This window comes from Xiphophorus hellerii, chromosome 22 (genome assembly GCF_003331165.1).
Source record: "Xiphophorus hellerii strain 12219 chromosome 22, Xiphophorus_hellerii-4.1, whole genome shotgun sequence".
NCBI classification, from domain to species: domain Eukaryota; kingdom Metazoa; phylum Chordata; class Actinopteri; order Cyprinodontiformes; family Poeciliidae; genus Xiphophorus; species Xiphophorus hellerii.
In genome coordinates this window covers 3,853,516-3,878,861 of record NC_045693.1, presented here as the reverse complement: position 1 = coordinate 3,878,861, position 25,346 = coordinate 3,853,516, and the positions used below count along the sequence as shown (strand labels likewise).

At 36.6% G+C, this 25,346-nt stretch overlaps 2 protein-coding genes across 5 annotated transcripts in view; one reads left to right on the top strand and one right to left on the bottom strand.

The window, feature by feature from the left end:
• The window catches only part of LOC116712640 (heparan-alpha-glucosaminide N-acetyltransferase), a 32,025-nt gene extending 13,227 nt beyond the window's left edge, over positions 1-18,798 (bottom strand). Inside the window, exons 1-11 of one of the 3 annotated variants that reach the window (XM_032552440.1) lie at positions 18,554-18,798; positions 18,316-18,410; positions 17,294-17,415; positions 15,781-15,899; positions 12,487-12,556; positions 12,355-12,421; positions 9,358-9,431; positions 4,356-4,432; positions 3,423-3,453; positions 3,183-3,343; positions 68-180 (exon numbers count right to left, since the gene is read on the bottom strand). In XM_032552440.1, coding sequence (XP_032408331.1) covers positions 68-180; positions 3,183-3,343; positions 3,423-3,453; positions 4,356-4,432; positions 9,358-9,431; positions 12,355-12,421; positions 12,487-12,556; positions 15,781-15,899; positions 17,294-17,415; positions 18,316-18,410; positions 18,554-18,764 — 1,140 coding nt within the window. In that variant the 5' untranslated portion in view covers positions 18,765-18,798. The remainder of the gene's footprint in view (positions 1-67; positions 181-3,182; positions 3,344-3,422; positions 3,454-4,355; positions 4,433-9,357; positions 9,432-12,354; positions 12,422-12,486; positions 12,557-15,780; positions 15,900-17,293; positions 17,416-18,315; positions 18,411-18,553) is intronic. The other 2 variants (XM_032552438.1, XM_032552439.1) reach the window with 2 other exon arrangements.
• Positions 18,799-20,641: 1,843 nt separating this feature from the next.
• On the top strand, positions 20,642-24,669 carry pcbd1 (pterin-4 alpha-carbinolamine dehydratase/dimerization cofactor of hepatocyte nuclear factor 1 alpha). 2 transcript variants are annotated; one of them, XM_032553511.1, is made up of 4 exons: positions 20,642-20,822; positions 22,219-22,350; positions 22,421-22,501; positions 22,627-22,944. In XM_032553511.1, exons 1-4 carry the CDS (start codon positions 20,664-20,666, stop codon positions 22,723-22,725), a joined length of 471 nt encoding a protein of 156 aa, XP_032409402.1. In that variant the 5' UTR covers positions 20,642-20,663; the 3' UTR covers positions 22,726-22,944. The 2 variants fall into 2 exon arrangements, with proteins under 2 accessions (XP_032409402.1, XP_032409403.1); XM_032553512.1 differs by lacking the exon at positions 22,627-22,944 and adding an exon at positions 23,680-24,669 and having other exon boundaries at positions 20,649-20,822.
• The last annotated feature ends 677 nt before the right edge of the window (positions 24,670-25,346 follow it).

Below are 25,346 nucleotides of genomic sequence, written 5' to 3'. Positions count from 1 at the left end.
CTGCACCCTTTTAATGTCCGTTTCTGTTGAGCGACTGACAAAAGGGAAGTTGACATGAATTGCTCACCGCTCGCTCTGGGATTTGTTTCTGGCCCCAGAAAGTCTGCAGGAGAGACAGAACAAAGTAGGTGAAGCCCAGACGCTGCAGCACGCCGGGGATCCTGAGCCAGGACCAGGACACTGGGACACAAAGCAAACACTCAGAACTGCACAAACAACCATCACAAACATATTTACATCCAACATTACCACCTCAGAGTCAAACAACGGGCAAAGATTACTCAACAATGTTCAAATATGGACAGAATTAGGTCCAGAAAGACATTTGAATGTCAAGAACGGAGCAAGTTTCCAAGTTATCTCTTGGTTGTGATTGATTGTTATCTGCACATTAGTTAATTGGAGACCTTTGTCACACAAAGTGCTGCAAAACTATCCGATCCCAATCATTGATCCGATGAACAAATCAAATAAGAGGCGGAAATGTCTCGCAGGAGGAGGGGAAGCTCTCACTGATGATACTTCAGTTAAATCTGTATGTTAAAGGTAATTTAGACCCAAGAAAGCTGAGAAAAGAACAAACGTTTTTACACATTATCGTTCATTTTTGGTGGATTTACCCTTTCAGGAAGTTAAAATACGTTCAATAACAGTGAAAAGTGGCTGATATCGGCATCTGAGCACTTATAGACGAGAGCCAGTGAGATTATATACAGGAAGTCAGAATTTTCTTTTTTACTGTAAAATAATCTGTTTATTGAAATTTTATTGCATTTTGCACAGAACAAGTGTATTTTAATAGGCTAGGATGTTATTTATTTCAGGAATTCAATTCAAAAAGTGAAACATAATTTATGTAGATTAGTTAAACAGAGGAGGTGAAATTTTTCAGCCATTTATTTCTTAGTTTTCATGATCATGGTAAAAACACCAAACTAGATATACAAATTTTATAAAAATGTATTTTATTGCTCAGCAGGTAAAAATAAAAAATCCAAAGAATTAAGTTTTGCATGTTTTATTTAAGGAATTGTGGCACACCAGTTGTTAAAATTTGCCAGTTTTTGCCCCAGGGGAAAAAAGTTTGGACACAACTGATATAATTGAATTAAAATATATTAACTTTCTAAAGTTATACTAAGTTATTGAACCGAAACATTATTCCACTGTGTAATTTATTGCTTCTGACAAAGGTTAGCGCCTCCTTTTCTCTGTCGACTGACATTGAAAGGGTTCGGCGTTTCGAGCTGACGTGACTCCATTCCCTTATTAGATCAAACCGTGGGACTGAAAAACGCGAAGCGTCGTCCTTGGAGACGGAGGGCAAAGCCGCTCCGTACGGTGAAGTCAGATCCACAGAGTCCAGCAGCTGCAGCAGGCCTGTAACTCTATCTGTTTGTAATCGTCCATTACCCAAACAGCCGCCGTTTCGGCTCAGTTCGACGTCCCCAGCCGCAGGACCTTGAGACCGCGCACTCAGCAGCAGTATTTTCCTTAACCCAGTTATCCGTGCAGGAACGTCCATTAGCACCGCGGAGGCTAATGTGCAACAAAGAGCGCCAACGCATCCAAGTGACTGAAATGGAGATTAACTTTAATCACAAATGTGGAGGCGAACCCATTTTATGAGGTTACACAGTAAAAAATTAACAGTAAATATTTATTTTAAAAATGGGTGTTCATTTTTCAAATTTATATTTTTGCCATGTTATTTATTTATTAAAGGTAAGGGTTCCAAACGCAATATTTAATTTGGATATAAATATTTAGTGTGTGATGTAAATATTAACTTTCAAATTTAATATTTAGTTAGAAAGCTAAATATTTAGTTACAAAATAAATATGTAGTTAGCAAGCTAAATATTTAGTTAGCAATCTAACTAATATTTAGTTAAATTAATTAGTTTGTTTAATAGCTAAATATTTAGTTTGTTAACTAAACTATTTTATTTCGGAAAACAAAATTTTATTAAAAAAAAAAAAACAAATTTTAAAATTTCCCAACAGAAAGGTTTTTTATTTAGGAAAATAAAAATTTTGTTTGAAAATTAAATGTTTAGTATGGAAAATAAATATTCAACCTGGAACTAAATATTTAGTTAGCAAAATCAATATTTAATTTTGAGCTAAATATTTAGTTTAGAAATTCGATGTTTAGTTTGTAAACTGAATATTTACAAGATAAATAGTTTGTGAACTAAATTAAAATTAGTTAGTTTACAAATTTAGTTTGAAAGCTAATCAAATTTAGTCTTCAAGCTAAATATTTAAGTCTGAGCTATATATTTAGTTTACAAAATTAACTTCAGACATTTGGCCAACTTCACCAAGCCTATTAGCTGTTCAGTCATCCAGCCACTGGGGGCGCTGTTATAACAGTACTGGCTGCATGGCTTTGCATCCCATTCAGCCAGTGAAGACTTGATATGTAGTTACCAGATTCAGCGGGGAGTTGCTCGTCATTCAGGTTGTTTGGACTGTTTTGCTAAGGTTTGCTAATTTTTCCGCTTGGATCTGTTTTTATATCCAGTTTTGTCTTTTCTACCATTTCCACTGAATGGAACTCCAAAGTGGAATTATGTTAATTTTAATAAGTTTGTGTATAAAATACTTAAGATCCTGAAATAGGACTGCTGATCAATTCTGGTTAATGTTTTAAGGATCCTTAAAGGGGGATGTACTATGCAAAATTCACATTTTTGATGTTTTTGTACTTCCATTTGGGTTTCTGCTGCTTTTAAAAGCACTTCAAATGTTTTTTTAAAAAAAACATCCCACAGCCGTTATTTGGCAATAAGTTAATGTGTTTTAGTTACCTTGAAAATGAGCCATTTCATAAACCTTCATAATGTAACGTCACAAATCAGCCAGCACTGCCCACTCACCCAGTGACCCCAGAGAAGTCCAGTCTGTTCCCTAGCAACCCCCAAAGAGCTCTGTCGTTACCTAGCAACCCGAGTTCCAGCACGTTTGGTGAGCTTGTTTGACAAACTAATGCTTGAAGGGGGTATTGTTACTATCATTGGTGTAATTTTGCCTGCATATCCATTTGTTTAGATCATTCACTACAAGCTACTACACTGGAATGGCAAACTGTTCACAGTAATGTAGTTGTTGATTTGCTCTCTAGCTTCTCCCAAAGCTCTGATTTAAGCATTTTGTGAGGTTGGTTTTAAACCTACACGGGCCATCTCGGGGAGAATAGTTGAGAAAGCAGAAGCCGATTATCAGCAGCACAAATGTCCTCCAGGTGATTTTTCTCAGCAGCTGCAGGCGGCCGACTCCTCTCCTCTGCATGGAGCTGAAGGCCAAAACCACTGAAGTCCCAATTATAAACACAAACCTGCAAGACAAAACACCAGGATGTCATTTAGACACACAACGTGCGCGCAGGCGGAGAGAAAATATCAGGCTGGACTTACCAGGGCATGACCAGATCAGCCACCGTTAAACCTGCAACAAATATAGCAATCAGTGATTTAACAAACAGATTCACTGGAGCTTTACTGGTCTGGGCTCAGAGTCAGTAAACTACATTATTCCCACAGGATTATACAAACAAACAGCTAAATGCTGGATATGCTAGGTATTAGCAATACGATCAATTCACCTAAACTTATTAACGAGCCATTAGCAATAGGATAACTAAACTTAGAGTTAGCTATTAGCAATATGTTAACAGCTAAGTTTACTGTCCACTAGCTAATAGATAGCTATTAGCAATACAACACCTAACAGCTGTATTTGCTGTTAGCTTTCTATTTTATATAACAATTAGCTAGACATTATTTTAGCTAGTTGTTAGCAATACAACAAAAGCTAGCAACTCTTGGCAAATACAGATGGCAAATAGGTTTAACTTAACTTATTGTTAACTACCTATTAGTAATATCATAACAGCTAAAATTACTGTTAGCTAGTTATAATTATAATATGTAAATATTTCAGCAGAAATTATAAAACAGACAAAACTGGACCTAAAAATAGATCCTAGCAGTAAAATTAGCAATCCTCAACAAAACAATGCAAACAACCTGAATGTTGGCAGCGTAAAGGTTTATAAAATGTTAAAAACGCTACAATGTTGACCGAACTGAAGACATTTTAACAAGACAGATTCAGCTGATTAGCTCTGAATTCTCAAAATAAATCTCTGTCATTTCAGCTGAATTTAAAATAAAACAAAATCTCTGAAATCCTCCATGTTTGTCCTCCATTCATCATGATGGCTGACCAGTTGCAGCAGCCATGATGAGGAAATGTAATTTGTATTTAGCAGGTTCAGGTTTCTTGCTAGCAGAGCCCAATCTGTTCTGGTTCTGTAGATTCATGCGGGTTCTGCTTTTCAGCCTCACCGTTCCAGGGAGCGTGTTGGAAGAACCAGTAGCCGCCTCCGCCGTAGTTCACAAACACCATCACTGTCAGGGCAAACCTGCAGAGGCGTGAACAGATGAGTGCACAAAAAGGAGACATTAGTTAGAGTAAAGGAAGGGAAGAAGGAAGAAAAGAAGGGGGAAGGATTTATTCCAGATTTGTGGTGCATAAAAGCTGAATGCTGCTTCTCCATGTTTGGTTCTGGAGATGTAGAGCAGAACCAGAACCAGAAGACCTGAAGGGTCTGGAAGGTTGATACGACAACAGCAGATCTTTAAGCCCTTCAGTGATTTATAAACTAACAACAGTATTTTTTTTAAGTCTAATTTATCAGTGAAGAACTGGGTGATGTGCTCCATCTACCTGGTTTTAGTCAGAACGCCAGCAGCAGCGTTCTGGATCTGCTGCAGCTAGACCATTGATTTTTTAAATTTTTATTCAGACCTGTGAGTACACTGCTGCAGTAATCAATGCGACTAAAAATAAACGCATGGATGAGTTTCTCTAGATCTTGCTGAGACATTATTAGTCCTTTAATCCTGGAAATGTTCTCCAGGTGACAGAAGGCCGACTTTGTAACTGTCTTTATGTGACTCTGAAGGCTCAGACCCAGATTTCATCCTGATCTCTAGTTTCCAGCTGTAAAAACTGAAATTCTGTGCTGACGGCAGATTGTTCCTCTTTAGGTCCAAAGATAATAAATTCTGAATAAAGGAGCCAAGCAAGGAAGGAACCATGTGAAAAATGAGAGAAGGAACCAAGGAAGAAAGGAGACAAGAACGACACAAGGAAGAAGGAAGTAGGAAAGAACAGCAGGAAATGAAAGTGAGATCATAATACTACATGGAGCCCTGAATTGAAGCCGTTTTTATTGGCGAATGCCGCCTCAGCATTATGAATCACTCAGGAAATGAGCGCCTGTCCTCTGGATCTCCTCGGCTTCGCTGACTAAAGACTTTGCACCTAATATATGATACACTTTATGCTTTCCCACCGGCCAACCTGCTGAAACACTGCGCTCATGTGACGAAGGGCTTCACTATGTTTGATAAACAGCTGGAGAGGCCATCATTACACATTAGTACAGATTATTACAACACGACGCATGTTTCTGCACTAAATCTGCTTACAGTTCCTTTCTGTTCACTTTGGTTTTCATGTGGCATTTAATAAAAACTAAAAGAAATCACAGGAGTTACACTGGGAGTCAAAATGAGATTAGTTCAACCTCTGAGGATAAAACCGTCTGATAAGGTGCATCTACCTCTGCCTCGTCTTGTTTTTTATGTCCGGATTCAATTAAGAGGTGCACCAAAGCCATTACTGCTCCAACCTGCTGATACAAGATTTTAATCGGCCGCTATCATCTCCGAAAGGCTATTAAAGCAGAGTAAAACCCTCCCTCCGCCTCTCACACACACCCGGGCTACCGTTTAAACTTTGACGAAGGTATCCATTAGTTGCCATAGCAACGTAGACAAAGGTTAAACCCACCGCTGCCAGATGAGACCCTGTTAAAAGAAAAAGTGCAGCAATCTCTCCACTTATTGGCCGTCTTTTTAATTAAAACCCCCAGCTGTCTGATTCCAAACGGGAGCTTTATTACGCTGCGTGTGAGGAAACTAATCATGGATGAAAGGAGATAATTAAAGGCTAATATGATGTACGACGACAGGTCTTTGTTTTGTTTTGCATCTGAACATTGTGGACTTTTTGTTTTTTTCCTCAGCTCGTAATCAAGTTAAGGTTGTTAACATCCTCATGGAGATTTGCGGAGAGGAGAGCGTTTGTTCCTTGATTAAGGCCTATGACTCAGGGAAAATGATTCAGACGCCTGTTTTGCAGCATCTAGCTGTGGAGTAGAAGTGAAGATGTTTGTACGCGCAGTGCATCTGGAAAGTATTCACAGCGCTTCACTTTTTCCACATTTTGCTACATTACAACCTTGTTCCAAATTCTATTTAATTAATCTCTTTTTTTTATAAGTCCACATGCAAACACCTCATTATGGCAATGTGGGAAAAGGCTTTTGAGAGTTTTGCAAACAGTTAACTATGCATTAGCAATTAGATTAGTTCAGCTAAGTTTATTGTTGACATACAGCAACAACTAACCTTACTGTTATCTAGTTGTTGACTATAAGAGCTTACATATAAACTAGCACGTATTATAAGGGAAAATCTGCCAGTGGAACTAGTAGTTCATCAATATTAAGGAATTATTGGTTTAAAGCAAGCTCCTATTTCTTACTGAACAGTTATTTTTAAGTTAGTTTGTCTTCTTTCAAGTGTGCCAAGACATTTGCACTAGGCCAAAAATGCTTGGTAAGATTTTGTGTTTTTGCAGTGTGTGGACTATATGCTTAAATGTCAGGTTTGTTCCAGGAAACCAAACAGTTTAATAAACCAACATTGCCAAGAATACTGCAAATAAGAATTATTCCAGAAGGTTATTGATGGCTACAAACATAAGTTGTAAAGGTACATTTAGCTAAGGGATCTTTCTATATAGTTTGCATGTTACTCCTACGCACATTCTTGCACCTTTACAGCCGAAAAAATACAGATGCTAAATTATTTAGTCTTTCTAAATTGCGCTGAGGTATGAATGTGTGTAAAGATGTTTGTCCTGTGGGTTGGCGAACTGTCCAGGGTGTACCGTAAGCTTAGCCAAGGTTCTGTTTGTCTGATCATATGTGAAACTGGATCTGAAAACCTGGATGCCAGTCAAAGTTAGGCTCAGAGTGAGTCAGCCATCTGGTTTTGTTGTAATAGTTGTAATATATTGACTAACAGTGAGATTTTCACCGGAGAGAAAAACCAAACAAAGGCTTTCAGCCGTGGGGCACAAGATTAAAAATCTAAATCCTTTTAGAAAAATTAACGTGCGACCATAACCCGGGTTTCTCTGTATATCATGTCAGCGGCGCCAGAGCAACGAGCAGAAAAAGCTTTCAGCTGAGAAGGAAAGCCTTCAGAAATGCCTCAGCGTTTATGGCAGGTGACTGATGCGTCTGTTCTCTGCAGAAAGTTGTAACTTATCAGGGTTATGGATCATAAGTCACAGGGCTGCGGAGACACCTGCAGCGTAAATCTTCAGTGCTGAGTCACAGTTTGATTAAATGTCATCTCATGTGTCATCAGTCAGGACATCAACATGGGGAAAAGTGTTTGTAATCTTAGACCAGATGGTTTTCAGATTGAAACATGGAGCAAAACACTGCAAAAACAAAGTCTCACCAAGTATTTTTGGTCTAGTTTCTTGCAAACACATCTAAGTACACTTGAAATAAAACAAAAATAACTTAAACGTAACTTTTCAGAAAGCTATAGAAGCTTGTTTTAAGTCAATAATTCCTTAATATTGATAAAAAAAAAGAAAGTATTCACTGTTGGCTCGCTATAGCAATATGATAAACACAGATACATGCTGTGCATGCTACGTATTAGCAATAAGATCAGTTCAGCTAGGCTATTAACTTGCCATTAGCAATATTACAACAGCTAAGTTTACTGTTAGCTATTAGCAATACATTAACAGCTAAATTTATTGTCCACTAGCTATCAGCAATGCAACAGCTGCTGTATTTAGTGTTAGCTCTCTATGTGCAATGACAAATAGCTAAACATGTTTAGCCAGGTATTAGCAATAAGATCAATTCAGTTAAACTTATTGTTATTAAGCTACTAGCAATATGATAGCAGCCAAGCTTACTGTTAGCTACTAGCATTAACAGCTAAGTTTACTGTACACTAGTAAAGCTATTAACTGTGTTTGCTGTTGGCGCGCAATTCGCAATACAACAACAAATATCTAAACGTGCAGCCAGCTAGGTATTAGCAATAAGATCAGTTTATCTAGGATTCTTCTTAACCAGATATTAGCAATATATTGACAGCTAAACAAACTGTTAGCTATTATTGGCAGTAAGAGTTTACAGATAAGCTAGGGATGAGCAACAACATCAGCTAATCTACCTTTTAGCTAGCTAATTTAGCAATATTATAACGGCTAACAGGTAAAGATTCAGTTAGCTAGGTTTTAGCAATAAGATCAATTCAGCTAAGCTTATTGTTAACTAGATATTAGCAATATCATTACAGCTAAATTACTGTTAGCTAGTTATTGGCAATAAGAGCTTACAGATAAATTAGGTATGAGCAGGTATTAATCTAGGAATGGTACTAAAATAAATGAATTAATTTTTTCATTAAAATTAATTATCGACTCTAAAAAAAAAGCTTCTATCTTGCTGAAAAGCTACGTCTAACCCAGTTTTGTCTTATTTCAAGTGAACTGAAACATTTGCACTTGAAACCAGACCGATAATTGGTAAGATTTTGTGTTTTTGTAGTGAAATCTGAAGATGAAACATGTCTTTCCAGGTACTGCTTGTAAACTACATAAAAATGTTGCATATTACATTTGGGATGTGTGCAGAACAGATTCAAATTGGTTTTCCTGCAGAGGGGAAGCCACAGATGGAAATGATGCCGGTCGTCTGCTGGATGTAATCCGTGTCCTGCTGAATTTCCTCTCGCTCTCTGGTTTGGCAGGAGATCTATGGCCGTGTGGATGTGTGCTGATATGTTGATGATATTATTACATCAATTATTTGGCAAGGGGGAGGTCAAAGCCACACCAGCATCCTGTTTCCACAGAGGCGTGCTTTGTGTCTACCCCCAGGCCACAATTAAGGCAAACAGGGAGCCCAGATTCAATCACATGCATCACTCCTATCCAACAGAAACACTCTGTTCCAAACCGGCAGCGCTCTCATATCAGAAACCATGCCCAAAGCTACACCGCCTCATAACAACAGCTTCAGGGAGCATGTGGCCAGACGGTGACCCATGTAATTATTTATTATACTGGGCCTGTAGATCTTCATCATGCCTTGACTGCTGTAAAAAGGATTAGCATGTGAATGGGCCCATGTGGTGATAGCCTGATAAAAAGGATGGTTGTTGATGGCGTACATACCCTCGGAAAGCATCCAAGGAGAGCAGACGCGACGGCTTGGCTTCACCGCCATCATGCGCAGCCTCAGCAGCCTCCTGTAGAAATAACAGCCAGGAGATAAAATAGCTTCAGCACTCAAATTACATTCAAATGAGGGTAGTTTGGCTGTAATTTTATTCCAAATATGTGTTGGTTATTTTCGGCTGTGTAATTGAAGCAAAGGACACACAAGCAGAGTTCAAGACACTTTCAAATAAACTTTTTAAATATGCAAAACTTTTATAAACACGACTTTTAAAATGCCCATATCTCAGAGTCCAAACTGTAAACTTTTCAATTTACAAACCACAAAAGGTCAAATCAGCTATTTACTTTGACATTAGCTAAAGAGTAAGCTTAGCTTGGCTGATCTTATTGCTCGAAGCTAACCGCTATCATTGTGGTAATAGCCAGCTAACATTCACCATAGCTGATATTATTGCATATAGCTTGCTAACAGTAAGGTTAGCTGTTAATTATCATATTACTAATGTCAACGTAACAGTTAGCTTGGCTAATCTTATGCTAAAACCTACCAAACAGTGAGCTTATCTGTTAGCTCTTATCTTATTACTAAAAATTAAAAGTATGCTTACCTTTTAACTGTTATTATGTTGTTAATAGCTAGCTAAAAATGAGCTTAGCTGATTGCATTGCTAATACCTAGCTTATCTGTAAGCTTCTATTGCCAATATCTAGCTAACGGTAAGTGTAACTATTACATTGCTAATATATAGTTAACAATAAGCTTAGCTGAACTGATCTTGTTGCTGATACCTAGCTAACTGCATGTTTAGCTACTTGTTATATTGCAAATAATGAGTAAGAGTAAATACAACTGTTAGCGCTTCTTGTATTGCTTATAGCTAACAGTAAGCTCAGCTGTTATTATAGTGTTAATTGCTAGTTAATAAGCTTAGCTGAACAGATCTTATTGCTAATGCCTAGCACACCCAGCAAGTAAAGCTGCTTACTGTTATCATATTGCTACAGCAAGCTAACAGTAAATACAGCTGCTAGCTTTGACGCGTTACATGATGCTAGCACCAATCTTTGGTCTGTTGATTCACTTAGTGCTCCAACACCTGCAATGGTGGACAGTGACACTGGTAGCAGTAGCTAGTTCTTAGCTAGCTTGGTATGTAGAGGTTTATAAGATTGTTTGTTTTCATCTGAGAGGGCCAGTTTGAGTCTTATTTCAGATCTTTGGAAAGTGGTGACGGATCTCCTGTTTTCCTTATGAACCTTCTTTATTCCAGTCTGGGGTTGATGTCCTGAAGTGGAACTGAATATGAAGACGTTTCATCTCTAATAAAATGTTCAAATTCTGATGAAAGCGATAGATCAAATGGCCGCCGGGGTCAAAACAGTTAAAAATCGTTTCTCTCTCTCTTTGAAGGCAGCAGCTCCTCCGTGGCCTGCTGCCCTCCCAGTTGGATTAGCCAGCCTTACTGGCCTCCGTGCACCAGGATGAAGCGCCAGAGCATGAAGACACCGGCGCTAATATGTCATGATGGATCTGCATGCCATGCAGACGGCATATGGAAGACAGAGACATGTTGCTTGTTCCAATGAGAGGAGCTATTCATGCTCACCAAAGACACACTGCAGCCCCTGCCAGGGACGGAGACGATTGGACGGACGTGGCGCTCCACCGCTCCCATAAAAGCTCTGCTCTGCCAACGTTTGTATCAATCATTCAATTAGTGTCTCCCAAACGGCCTGATGATTGGAGGCTCACAGCAATTTTAGTGTACTAAGAACTGGATCGTGGCAATGTGTTCGATTTCAAAATAAAAATATAAAAAGTACTTTTCCCAGAGTACTTTCACACCAACATGAATGTTCTGGACGACGGAGCCAACAAGACATAAAAAAAAAAACATAAATTTTTTTAAACGACTTAAGGTTTCCCATTATGCTTCCTTAGGATAGGTCTATTGTTTATACAAAACATGTCTATTAAACTTTTTTGCACAAAATCCTTCTTAAATAATCAGATTTTAATCTGCTCAGTTTCAGAATGAGATGTTTTATGTCCTCTGTCACTTTATGTCACTTTTTTTTTTACATGTGAAAATGGCTGCAAACAGATGCATAATTATACAACTGTATGTCTTTGAAAAGCAGAAGTGGAGCCTCCTGCACCACCAAGAAGAATGCAGCAAGTGTTTTCCAGCAGCCATTGTACAGCGCATACAGAGGTAAAACCAGCAGACCAAACTCAGCTTGGGTTGCTAGGTGATGGGTGGAATGCCGCTCGGATTGCTAGGCAACGGGCTGGACTTCACTGGGGTTGCGACACTGCAAAAACACAAAATCTTACCAAGTCCTTTTGATCTGGTTTACAGTGCAAATATATCAGTAGCCTTGAAACAAGACAAAACTAATTTACAAGTAACTTTTCAGCACAAAATAAGAGCTTGTTTTAAGACAATAATTCTTTACTATTGATAAAAAGTTCTAGTTTCACAGGCAGATTATTTCACTAGTAAATAGTTCTAGTCAATATTAAGGAAATATTGACTTAAAATAAATTTCTGTTATTTTGCGGAAAAGTTACTTATATGTTATTTTTATTATGCTTGAAGTTTGATGTTTGCACTAGAAGATTTTGTGTTTTTGCAGTGTAACGGCCTGGGCTCAGTTTGGGTTGCTAGGTAACGGGCTGGGCTTTACCGGGGTTGCTAGGTAACGGGCAGTGCCTGCTGATTTTTGACGATGCATTCCGAACATATTTGAAAGGCTCGTTTTCCAGACAACAGAAAACATTCAGAAATGGCTGGATGATTGTTTGTTTTTCTAAGTGCTTGTACTGTTTTTAGAAGCTGTAGAAACCCAAATAAAGTATAAAAGTCTCATTTAACATAATGTTTATGCATTTAAAACATTTCTAAATCAAATCAATGGAGTTTTACAGCTAACTGCATTCATTAGGGTAGTAATCTAATGCATTCATTAAAGAAGCGTATTACTCACATTATCCACGGAGTGCAGAGGATCTTGGCAGCAGATTACTTTAATACATTCAGATGTGCAACGCATCCTGCAAGAAAAGACAACTGAGGGATGGAAGAATGATCAGTAACGACGTATGAAACATATCCATACCTGTAGACGTAAGGCACCACAACAGATAATAACACAATAACAGCCAGTAGCAGAGCCGCCACCAGAAGAGCTGGAAAAATGAAGGAGAACAGGAAGTTAGCAGGCTGGCATTGTGTATTTATCTCCTGTTACTTTAGAAATACATCAAAAGATGCTAATAAACAACTATTTCTATTTCCTTTTTAAATAAGAAAAACATGTTATTGCCTAGTTTAGCTGACGATTATTTTAATTTATGCTGAAATGATTAATCCTGATTAATCATTTCAGCCTTACACTTAATTAATGAAGGTTTTAAGTCAATTCAGTGCCATTTTTCTGTATCGGATTGTATTGGCTGATGCTACATCTCAGATATCGGTATTGGAAGTAAAAAAGTGGATCGTTGCATCCCTAGTAGAGACGTAGCAAAAAAAACAAAAACAAAGCACTGACCAAAAATGCAAGCCACACCTTTCAGATTTTTTTATATCCTCTTCTTTTGTTTTATTGGTTTAGCATAAAAAAACTTCACCAAAACTGAATTGAAGTCTATTTTTGTAATGTGTGAAAATCGAAAGTTAACATGGTTTGGATAGTTTTCTCATCCCTTTTGAAGAATTTAACTGATTAAAACAGATTACCCAGCTTCATTGAGTCCTCTCATCAAGCCGCAGGTAATTTAAAGCGACAGTATTTGTCCAAAGTGGAAAAACAAACAGAAAGAAGCCATTTTTAATTCAGGGGAATAATGCATGCAGTTCTGCTCATTTAATTTGATCGGAAAAATCCCAGCGTTCCCGACTCCCGATCATAAATCACATTAAAGCATTTTCCTTTATTTGCTGCCCTTCCGATTAAACCCAATTTAAACTCCACATTCACTGACAGGCCGACATATTTAGAGGGAAAGAAAACAAAGTAACAGCCGATCCTGGTGAGAAACATGGAGTCTGCAGGCGACTTTGGTCAGTTTGGTAGTAACTAGTTACATTTACTCAGTTACATTGACTGGAGTAACCTTTCTAAAAATATATAATTTTAGGAGTATTTTTCCTATGCTGTACTTTTTACTTGAGTAATTTTATTATGAAGTATCTCTACTCTGACTTGAGTAAAATTTCTGTATTTTCTCCCCACTGAATGAAAAACAAACATGTGTTAACCAAAATTCACCAGACACACACCTGCAGGTTTTGTTGACATTTCATAAGTTTTTTATTGAAAGAAACAGATTTGGAAACATTTTATTTTGCCTCATTTAGTTACTTTTTGAATTATTGTCATTTTTGTCCTTAAAATACCAACATTTTCACCTAACTTTATATTTTATTCCATCTGATGATGTGATTTTTAGATATTAAATGATTGATAATTTGATTAGTTTCACTGCAAAAATATAAAATCCTTCCAAGAAATTTTGGTGTAGTTTCTAGCATAAATATCTTAGTTCATTTCAGTAAGTCAAAATTAACATAAAAGTAACTTTTCAGCAAGATATATGAGCTTGTTTTCCTTAATTCTGATGAAAAAGTTCTAGTTTCATTGGCATTGTTTTACTAAGGAAAAAATGTTTTCTTATAAGAGAAATAATTTGCCAGTGGAACTAGAACTGGGTTGCTAGGCGACGGGCTGAGCTTGGCTGGTGTTGCTAGGTAACGATGGTGAAATAAGTGACATAATCTGCCAGTGGAACTAGAACTTTTGTAACAAAATTAAGGAATTATTTACTTAAAACAAGCTCATATATCTCACTGAAAAGTTACTTTAAGTTCATTAAATCTTATTTCAAGTGTACCAAGATATTTGTACTAGAAACTTGACCAAAATTACTTGGTAGGATTTTGTGTTTTTGCAGTGTACTCAGAACTTGAGTAGACTTTTTATCAAATACTTTTTCACTCTTACACGAGTATAATTTTTGGGTTCTCTGCCCACCTCTGGTTGCGTAAAAGCAAACATTTATAACAAAACGAAGCCGGATGAAACGACAAGAGGTCGGGTTTTCCTGACAGGGTCGCCTCGTTTCCAGCTGCTGACCAGAACATTACTGAGGCTGATCCGGTCCAGAGGGGCGGTCGGAGTAATCACCGGTCTGCAGAGCTAATAGAAGCTCGCCGCGCTGTGGAAGGCGAAGTCACACTGACCGGCGCAGATAATGGCCACTTGGCCTTAAAAGTCTGATCTGAGCATAATCTGCAGTGTTGTTAAGTAGAGTGTGCATTATGCAGAGAGACGCTTTCAGAATCCCATTACGCCTCTAATCCCTCCACGCCGCCTAATGCACGCCGCCGCGTCACAACCAGCACCACACATTTCTCTTTTCATTCGTTTTCAGGACGGCCGCGCCGGTTTGATCGATGCACAGAGAGAGGAGCGGTTCTGATCTACGGAAGAACATTAGGGCCACAAAAAAGAAAAAAAAGAATTCCTATTATTTTTTCTCCAAACTTCTGACTTTTTTGGAGAATTTTGACTTTTTCTTCACAATTTTGATGTTTTTCTCAAAATTTCAACTTTTTTCTCAGAATTTTGATTTTGATCTCAGAGTTTGGGCTTTAGCCTCAGAATTTTGGCTTTTTTCTCTGTGTTATTTTTTCTCAAAATTTTGGCTTTTATTTCACTGAATTCTGAATTTTTTTCTCTGAATTTTTGATCTCAGATTTTTTATGGTTTCTTTTTCAGAATTCTGACTTTAGTCTAGAAATTTTGACCTTTTTTCCCCTCAGAATTTAGATATTCTTTGTCAGAAAAATAGTCCGAATTCTGTCCTTTTTCTGAGATTTAAGACTTCAGTTTCACAGTTATTACATTTTTTTAAACTGACATTTGGAAATGTTTTTACCTTAATCTCAGAATTTTAATTTTTTTCTAATTAATTCTAATTGTGTGTCAATCTATGTCTAAGTCCAAATAAAAAGCCAAACATTCTTAGGTGTATGTCAGTTATGTAGTTAGCATAGCATTACCTCCCTAAATTAATGGTCCGAGTAATTTTTTCCCAAAAGTGACTTTGGCAAGAAAAAAAAAGAAAAAAATCCCTTTAGGATGGTGACGGTAATTTGCTTGTTGTTGGAATTGTTAATCTGCACTTTATCCACTGTAAGCCTGTTGCAAATGTATTTGGTAGATTAGAGTTTTAAGGCTAGATTTTCTTGATGGTACATAAACAATTTCAACAAAAAGTATTTATTTCCAGTGGCCCTAATGTTCTTCTGTACTGCTCTGTTCTGACTCAGGTAAGTAAACGTTGGGCTCCGTGTGGCCCAAATGTCGGTTCTGTCACTGCGTCCTCATTGAGTGTGTTATACTTACGCACGTAAGCATTGTTTGGACTCTTATCCACTGAGACGCTGCAGATTGGGTCAGCGGAGGCCGCGAGCGTCTGCATCCAAACAGAGTAATGGCCTCCCTCCTTATATGTTCGACTCCATCTGCAGCCACAACACCAACAGACAAATTTCCCTGAAAAGCTTTTATCTGATGCCGTTTTTTCTGTAAAAGCCGCCTGCTGTTTTTCTCATCAAAACAGTGCAAAGACAAAAAAACGTGTTAATGGATTCAGATTCACCTGTGAAGCTCAGGAGCTCCACCTGGTGGCAGAACCATGAAAAACACAGATTCCAGATTCATCCACAACGTTACAACCACAAACTTCAGTTTAGTTGGTAAAACCACGTCATGACAATTTTTAATTTTTAAGATTCATCTAACAAATGGATAAAGTTAGGCATAAAATTAAATATTTCAGTCAAAAACTCACATTTACTGTTTATTATGTAAAAAGTTCAGCATAATAACTAAAGAAATAAGTCAGCAGAATTAGCATAGTTTTATTCAAACTAATATTTTAAAATAAAAAAGTGAAATTTTAATCTGTGTATTAGTTTAATTGAATGCACAAGAACAAGGCATGTTTTACAGTTCATCCACTCCCTCTCCATTATACTCAGCAAATGTATGTAAACTTTTGAACTGGAGGCAAGTTACAAAAAACCTAAATAGAAATAATTTTGGTAATTCTAACTAAACTAAAACAATAAAAGTTTGTTTTGATTTAACTTCAGACAGCGTGAAAAAAATTAATGTGTCTTTTTATTTTTATTTCTATAAAAAAAACAACAATGAAGATCAAAAACATTATTTATAAAAATGCCCTGGAGAAGTTGACTGTAGCTCAACATTGTTTTTAGATCAATATGTCTTTAAATAATTGCATAACTTCCCTAAAATGTCAAAATGTTCCAACGTTTCATTATTTGTCACCTTATTAAATGTAAAAAAAAAAAAAGCTACAACGTTAGCAGCGCAGTGCAGCGTAAATCTCCTGACCTCTGATTGTCTCCAGTTTCAGGAACAGAAACATGGATTGCATGTTGCTATCGATCCGGAGCTGCAATGACAGACCGGCTGTCACTCTGACGGGTTTGTTTCTCTCACCGGGGAAAGCAAATCAATCGCCTGGTTAGAGACCTCAGCATTGATCACAGAAGAACAAAGACGAGAAAAATAAAGGTGATTATGGGAGTAAATCCATCCACAAACACACAGCTCAGTTTATAAAGATGGAAAATGTCTCTGTTCTCCAGTTGCTTTCAGGTTTTAGTAAACCATTTTCATCAATATTAGTATATCGGCTCTCATTAACCCCCGAAAGCTTCCTGATCAATAACCTCAGAGGTTTCAGAGACGACGTCACTCAGCTCCCAAAAGCAGGTCACGGTTTCTCAAACAGGCCAGTAAATAATCCCGCAGGATGCTGATGCCACCGTCTGTAAGCTAGCAGGAGAAACGGTGAATGTTAGCGATGCTAGCAGCTGGTTTTCACCTGCAGAGCGTTGAGTTCCTGGTCTGCGGTTCAACCTGCAGCGTCAGGGCGAATTTAGTGCTGATTATTGCAGACGCATTGTTGTTGTTGGGCTTCACGGTGACCAGCTGCTGCTTCACACACTGGAACATTAAAAACAGGCAAAAACTTTCATTTAAACAACTAAATCTGTCTCTAAATTACATAAAGTTAAATGTGAATTACAAAAAAATATGAACAAAAAGAAAATAAAGTACACATAATTTGGGATTAAAACAGAAATAATTTGGGTTATTTACCCTGTCATAAGAGAAAAAATGTCATATTTTTACCTCTTTATTCATTTAAGAATGTCACAGCTTCAAACTAAATATTTACTTAGCTAAATAAAATATTTAGTTAAAGCTTAGTTTAGCTTGCTAACTAAGCATTTAGATTGCAAATTAAATATTTAGCTTGGAGCCAAATAATCAGATTGTAAACAAAATATTTAGTTTAGTTAGCTCGCTTGCCAAATATTTTGTTATAAACTAGCTTCTTTAGCTGACTTTTGTCAACTAAACTATCAGCTAAATATTTAGTTTGGTGCAAAATAATAAAACTGTCAACTAAATATTTAGCTTAGCTAGCTTGCTGACTAGATTTTTAGTTTGGAGACATGTACTTAAATATTTAGTTAGTGTACTAAATATTTCGTTATCAAGCTAAATAAGCTAAATATTTGGTTTACCAACTAAATATTTAGTTATACAGTCAAGTTCTTACCTTGATAAGTAAATGACAAGCTAAATATAGCCTTGGCCTGACACAATTAGATTATAAACAAAAAAATTGTTCTGAATTAAAGATAGTAAACTAAATATTTAGCAAAGTTAGCTTGTCAACTTGATATTTAGCTTAGTTAGCATGCTAACTAAATATTTAGTTTGTAAACCAAATATTTAGCTTGCTCGCCAATTTTTTTGTGAGGAAGATTTAACGACAAAGTAAAGATTTAGTTTGTAGCTAACTTTTTAGTTTGTTATGAAGTGATTTTCCGTTACCTTGTAGCAGTAATCTGAGGTGTAAAAAACCCGGACCGGTTCTGTTAGCTTGTTGTGAAACGTGAGCAGAGCCTGGTCCATTTTCAGAGGAAGTTCTGCAGAGATTCAAGCTGATTTATGGACTCCATCATAAAAACACGACATCTAAAGGGCGTTTCACATCACAACACGTTTCAGACGAACTGGAGGAAAACAGAAAATATGCGACAGAAATCAGACTGAGCCAACCGTCACTCACCGTCCTCTGGAAATACAGAATAAAACTCCTCATTTTTGATGAATCCTCCTCTGCTACAGGCAACCAGGAGTAAAAATAACAGGCCTGCAAAGCGCAGCCTGCTGGAATGCATGTCGCTTCTTGGAAACTGTCTGTCCTTCTGCTCATCTTTACAGCTCTCCCACCTGCGTAAAACCCGGTCAAAGGTCACTGAGACTCTGCTTTCAGTCATATATCCGGCTAATACATCGTTATAAATTACGAAATGGAAGATTGATAGAAACTCTAAAGTTTATTATGATTTTAGAAGCGTTTATATGCATTTCTTAACCCAGAGGTTCCCACGCCATGAATCCCAAATAGCATTAGCTTTCGGGTCTGGACCCTCTTTGAAAACCCGCAGATAATGTTACAAAATACCTAAAGAGACTTCAACTTGTAAAAAAATTTTTTTTACTTGTATTTATTATTCAATGTCCTCCGCAGGCGGGCAGCTGGACGGGTCCTTCGGTCTTTTTCTTGTCGGCAAACTTCATTTCGCACTTGCTTGCTATGCTAACTATGCTAGCAATCCAATCAGAAAGATGAGTGTGGTAAATAACTTTTCAACAAATTATTTTATCTTAATAATGACTGTAAACTAGAATAATTTTATAATAAAAATATAGTTAAAACTGTAGTATTACAAATCGTATTAGAGTTTTTATTTTTGCCATTTTTTTCTTTTTTCCACCTTCCCTCTAGCGCCCTCTGGCGGCAGCCACTTTGAAAAACATTGTCTTAACCCCGTCATCTCCAGTTTTTGTCCCAATCTCCTGAAATGCAGCCAACTGGTAAATGCTGATCCCAGTCACGTCTTCATTTCATTAACTAGTTCATTTCCTCCAGCGCTCCCAGTGACAGATGAGTTCACTGGGGCAAATCTCACCGGAGGAGCCGGTTAACCTTTGACCTCCTTTGTTACGACCTTCCAGATCTGCTGATATGCTCTCAGGGTTTCTGCACTCTTTAGTTTTTACATCTGTTGGCTTCTATACTCAAATTTAATACAATAGTCAAACCTAACGCTACCTTACAGCTCAGTGTGATGGTTAATTCAAAATGTGACATTTTAATGTGAAAAAATAATGTTTGATTTATTTCGTTTACTGAAAATAGGGAATTTTATTCCTTAGAATAGTGAATAGAAAGTCTGTCTTTCCTGCTGCGTTTTATTTTTACCAAACTTACCCACTATTTCATAGTTTTCAATGATATTTAGTCCACAGTGTAACTTTTAGTGTTCTCTACGGAGGGCCAAAAGTGCCACAACATAATAAACAAAAGAATTGTTAAAAATGTATTTATATATAATATATATTTATTTACTTAATAACATACACATACATTTATTTAATTTACCTTTGGGATTAATAACATATTTTGAATTTTGAATATACTTGAATTTTAATAACTGGATAAAAATGGTGGCATATTCATATGAGCACTTTCTAATTGATTTAATTATTTATTGAAATATTTAACACTCAATCAACTAACTAAATGATCAAATTTAATAACTAAAATAATAGATAAATTAATATATTAAATAATTAAATAAATACATTTACAAATTTCTGGCACCAAAGTTGCCAGAAATTTGATCTATACATCTAATTAAATATGCATAGTTAAAATATGATTAATCTGTCTGTCAATTATTAAACATTGTCTAACGTCTGATTGGTTGACTTGTAGAATCTGGTCCAATTCAGACCAATCATCTTGACAGGAGCTGATTTAGCCCCGCCCACTTTTGCACTAAAGGTTAAAGCGTAAGTTATGTTCTGTTGGGTCTAAAAAAAACATTTATAAATGATAAAAATCTGTACTTTTATTATTGTCATTTAATTTTTTCTTCTTTATTAAACTAAACATGTATTTATTTCCTGTTTTATCTGTTTTAATAGCTTTTTATTCACTATTTGGAGCTGATTTGTGTGTGATTTCCCTGCATTTGATTGAACATTAACCTTAGCTTCACTGTTTGTGCAGAATATTGATTATTTTTGGTGAGTCCAGGAGGCAGAGTGTCATCACAGGTCAAACAGCAGCTGGCCTCACGAATGCCTGGTGCAGCAGAAGCGTGTTTATGATTAAACCTGCGGCTGAACTCGCTTCTGACTGGGATGATTTCTGCTCAGGCTTCAGCAGAGACGGCCTCTCAGGACCCCCAGCTCCCCGTTTCAGATGGATTAGGTCCAGCTGCAGTCAGCGGCTCCCACAGCAGAGCTGCCTCTCTTCCAACATGGTGAGTACGCGCAACCTGTTGCTTCACTTCCGGCGTTTTTACACCACAATGAACAGGAATGTGCGGCATTTATGCAGAAATGCGCAGGTTTATCCTGACTTTCTGCTGAGTTTGCGTGTTGGAGCCAGAGGGGATTTGTTTGTGAGCTGATGATAATGTCACTGATTGAGCAGATTACACTGTTGCTATGATACCTGATGACGTCACAGCGCGGATCCACGCAGGGAAAAAGAAACATCTGCTTGGTTCAAACAGCTGACTAAAATCATGTGACTTTGAATAAATAGTAAAAAATGACCAAATGCTTGCAGACAAACCCCTCAACCAACAGAAAACACATTTAAATTTTCTAAAGCAGAAATGCGGCGGCTGATCGTTTCCAGATGGACGCGTTTTCAGCCAATCAGTGTTTGTGTTTGAGAAGCTGCCCCTCTTCAACCCGCGAGACAGAGGGGCAGCAAGAGGGGCAAATATATGACAAAAACATCACAGAAAGCTTGCAGAAAAAATAAGGAAACGTTCACAGCTCCAAAGTCGACAATTTGATAGAAAAAACTATAAATTCGAGATAAATTTTAAACATTTTCTACAAAAAAATTTAAATTTCCAGAGTTTGAAAAGTGAAATATTTTCGATTTATGAGACCCAGAAAATTTCTAGAAAAAGAACAAAAAAATCAGAGTTTAAATAGTTGAAAATTTGCTAGGAAAAAAATCAGAAATGTTGGGATTCATCTGAGAAATTTTCTAAAATAAATAAATAAAACGGAATTTTATGACTTTGGAAAGCTAAAAATTTGCTGGGAATAATAAATAAAAAAAAAATTGATATTAGTCTCAAAATTTTTACCTGGACATTTTTTGAGTGTCAAAACATTTCTAGAAGAAACAAGAAAATATCTGAGCTCCAAAAGTAAAGAATATTTGCTAGAAAAATAATTCCAGAAAGATCTTGACTTCTGAGTTTGAAAAGTCCAAATTTTGCAAGGAAGTAAAAGTTTCAAAAGTCAAAAACTTTCAAAATTTGAAATGCAGAAAATTTAAAGGAAATATTTGAGCTTTTTGACTAAAGTCAAAAATATGCTAGAAAAAAACTCAAATTCTGAGACTGATTGCAGAAATTTTCTAAACAAGAAAATTTGAGTTTTAAATGTAAACTCAAATTTACTTTTGAAATTAATTTAAAAAGTTTAAATTAATTTTCAACTTTTGAAACTCAAATCTCCAGGTTTTTGAAGAAAATTTCTGAGATTAATCTAAATATTAGGGTTTTTTTCTAGCAATTAGAAACTCAGAAATTTCCCTGTATTTTTATTTGACTTTAGGAAATTGCTGAGTTTTTTGGGCAGAGATGTCCATGTTTTCTTTCTCTCCCTCCCGTTTCTGCCACGCTGCAGGCCGGTAAGATCCAGACTCTGAGCGAAGAGGAGCGCGCTCACCTGCTGCCGCTGCTGCGAAACGCCCAGTGGGTGGAGACGGTCGGCCGCGACGCCATCTACAAAGAATTCATTTTCAAAGACTTCAATCAGGTTTGTTCATCAAAGCCGCTTATGAACGCCGTCTGAACGTGACTGCGTGACGCTTCCGCTCCGCCTGCAGGCTTTCGGGTTCATGTCCAGAGTGGCTTTACAAGCGGAGAAGATGGACCATCATCCCGAGTGGTTTAACGTTTACAACAAGGTACCAAACATCAGCTGAGTTTATGTGATGGTAAATATGTGCAAAAATAAATTAGATAACCTCTATTACAGCATTAAAATCTCACGTTCAACATTTAGGTAAGAAAAAATACTTTCTTTTTATGGGAGGATCTCAATTGTATGGAAGGCCATAGATGCCACTCTGATGAAAAAGAAAAACCAAACTTGTTTCTTAATTATGACTTAGCGATGTTAAGTTCTTAATTATGACTTAGTGATGTTATGAATGAGATTATCTCATAATTTCATGTTTATCAGTTTAAATTACTGCATGAAATCAATCACTTAAATTAGATTTATACCAGTAGCTGCGTTTCCAAAAATGTGTACAAAATTTTGCTAAAGTTGGGAAAAAAAAACTATTTTGTAATTGCGTTGCTTCTATTAAATAAGAATTAATAAATTTGTTCATGCAATAAGTCTCTAAAAAAAAAAAAACATGTGGCGCCATCATCCTCCAACTACTGTCATATTCTTTGTCGTTTCTGCCAGTAGTAACATCCTGTTGTTGATCATGTGACTTGTGATGCAAAGAAAGTGTTTCTATTGCAGTTTTCTGAAATAAAACAATTTCAATACTAAAACAACCCATCTAATTAACTGCGTCTCCATTGACCATAATTGCGCAAATCAATTGCAAAAATAAATTTGCTTTAAAAAACCGATGCCAAAAAACCCCGCCTGGTTTTTGGTAAAGTTATTGCCCTGCAGTGAAGTGTTGTTTTTTTTTTGGCCATGTCAACATTTATTTCACAAAACTGCAAACATTTTAAGCATCACAAGAGTCACATGATCAACAACAGGATGTTACTACTGGCAGAAACGACGAAGACGACACACAGGAAGTGGTAGGAGGAGGATGGCGTAGTGGGTTTTTTAATGACTTATTGCGTGAACTAATTCAGTAATTGCGTTTCTTATTAATAGAAACACTCCAATTGCATTTTTCGACATTAGCAAAATATCTGTAAAATTTTGCGCACATTTATAATGGAAAAGCAGCAACTCTAGTGCAAATTTAATTTAAAAGGTGAGTTTCTTTTAAATGGTTTTGTTTCCATTAAGCAAATTTATGTTTGTAATTCCAATTTGTGTGTTTACATCATCTTTAGAAACTGAGCGATCGTTCAGTGCGGTTCTTCTTTTTTATCCCTGCAGGTCCAAATCACGCTCAGCACCCACGACTGCGGCGGATTGTCTCAGCGCGACATCACTTTGGCCACCTTCATCGACCAGGCCTCCCTGATGTGAAGCTGCTTTAACTGAGAAACATCGATCAGATTTCAAACGCCAAATGAAAGCAGATAACTCTCAGTTCTCTGTGAAAAAGAAAAAATGTAGCCATTTGGTTTGTTGTTGAAACTGAGAAAACAGAATCAGGTTTAAGTTACGTTAGGATTTGAGTAATTCCAGCAATCATGATCCATTCCATTGTTACAGAAAAAACATAGATTTGTTCTGCCTGTTGTTTTTTGTATTACGGTAATAAAATGTTAGGTTGTATTTGTGACCTGATGCATCTAAATAATGACCAAGACGCCATTTTATCAGGCTCAGGGTGATTTATGTATCTTATAAGGTAGAAAAGTTCTGACTCAATCAGTTGTTGAGAGCTTTAGAGAGAGAGAAAAAAAACACCTTATTTCAATTTTTGGGCTTTAAAATAAAGAAAAACAAAAAACTTTTGGCCAAAGAAGTGTTGATACATTTTCTCCTGTGGAAAATGATTCAAAGAAAAATAGATATAAAAAGAATATTACTGGAACATTTCGTGTCAATTTGCCCATCACCCATGACGGACACAAAGGGCTAGCTAGCTAGCAGGGGTATATTAGCAGCTAGTTAGCGCTAGCTTCAATCGAATTAAGAAGAAATTGGACAGAAAATACCAGAGACAAAAAAAAACTACAAACAAAACACTAAAGTTAACTTTTATAAAAATATGACTTTTACATATTAAAATTGTCACCATGTTGTGAGTTTGTTACAGAATTTAAGATCTGTGATTAATGTATTAAAAGCCAACATGCATTATTTTAATGAGCTAAAGACACCGAGGTCCAAACATTTGGCCTTGGAGGCCAAAACAAGCAAATGTTTTACTACTGGGAGGCCACAAAGTTGATTAAATTAAAACTGCAAAATATAGTTTGTAATTTTTTTTTGTTTATCCTGCTCAAAAATAAAACATTTTATTAAATCTGTATATCTTTAAATATCAAAAACATAAAAAGGGCTTCAGACTGTTGACTTATTAAAAGAAAAAGACATTTTCCAAAATTTTTGGAGGTCTTCAATCATTTTTAACCATTCTATACATGTCATTAGGGGCCGAATAAATTCATTTCAAGGGCCACAAACGGCCCCCTCGCCCACACTTTGGACCCAAATCTTTATACTAGTGCTTCTTTATTTGAGTATTTTGTAATTTTAACATTTTATTTGAACTACATGTAAACCCATACTACTAATACAATCATTTAATGAGAATAAAGGGCAGATTGTTTATTTTCTGTGGAGAAAATACATTATTAGCGTAAAGGTTACAGCAAAAAGTCTTTATGGAGAGTCGTTCAGAGTTGTTCGTTAGTCTTTAGGTTGTTTTTTCAATGAGCCTCTGACCGAACTCAGTTTATCAGGTTTAACAAGCAGATATGATGTAAATGTTACCGGACTGAACAATGATTCAACACATTAGGCACTGAATAAAACATGGAGGAAAAAACAACAAACAAAACCAAATACATTCATGTGTAATCTGAGTAACAATGCTACCCATGAAAACAAATTCTCACAAAAAAGCCTTGAATGTCGATTAGAAAGTG

Bases quoted from the DNA above. Each gene is read 5' to 3' on its own strand.
- pcbd1 (XM_032553511.1), top strand. From the start codon at position 20,664: ATGATTAAACCTGCGGCTGAACTCGCTTCTGACTGGGATGATTTCTGC. The intron at 20,823-22,218 runs GTGAGTACGCGC...GCCACGCTGCAG, and splicing joins GCTGCCTCTCTTCCAACATG to GCCGGTAAGATCCAGACTCT. The intron at 22,502-22,626 runs GTACCAAACATC...TTCTTTTTATGG, and splicing joins GGTTTAACGTTTACAACAAG to GAGGATCTCAATTGTATGGA.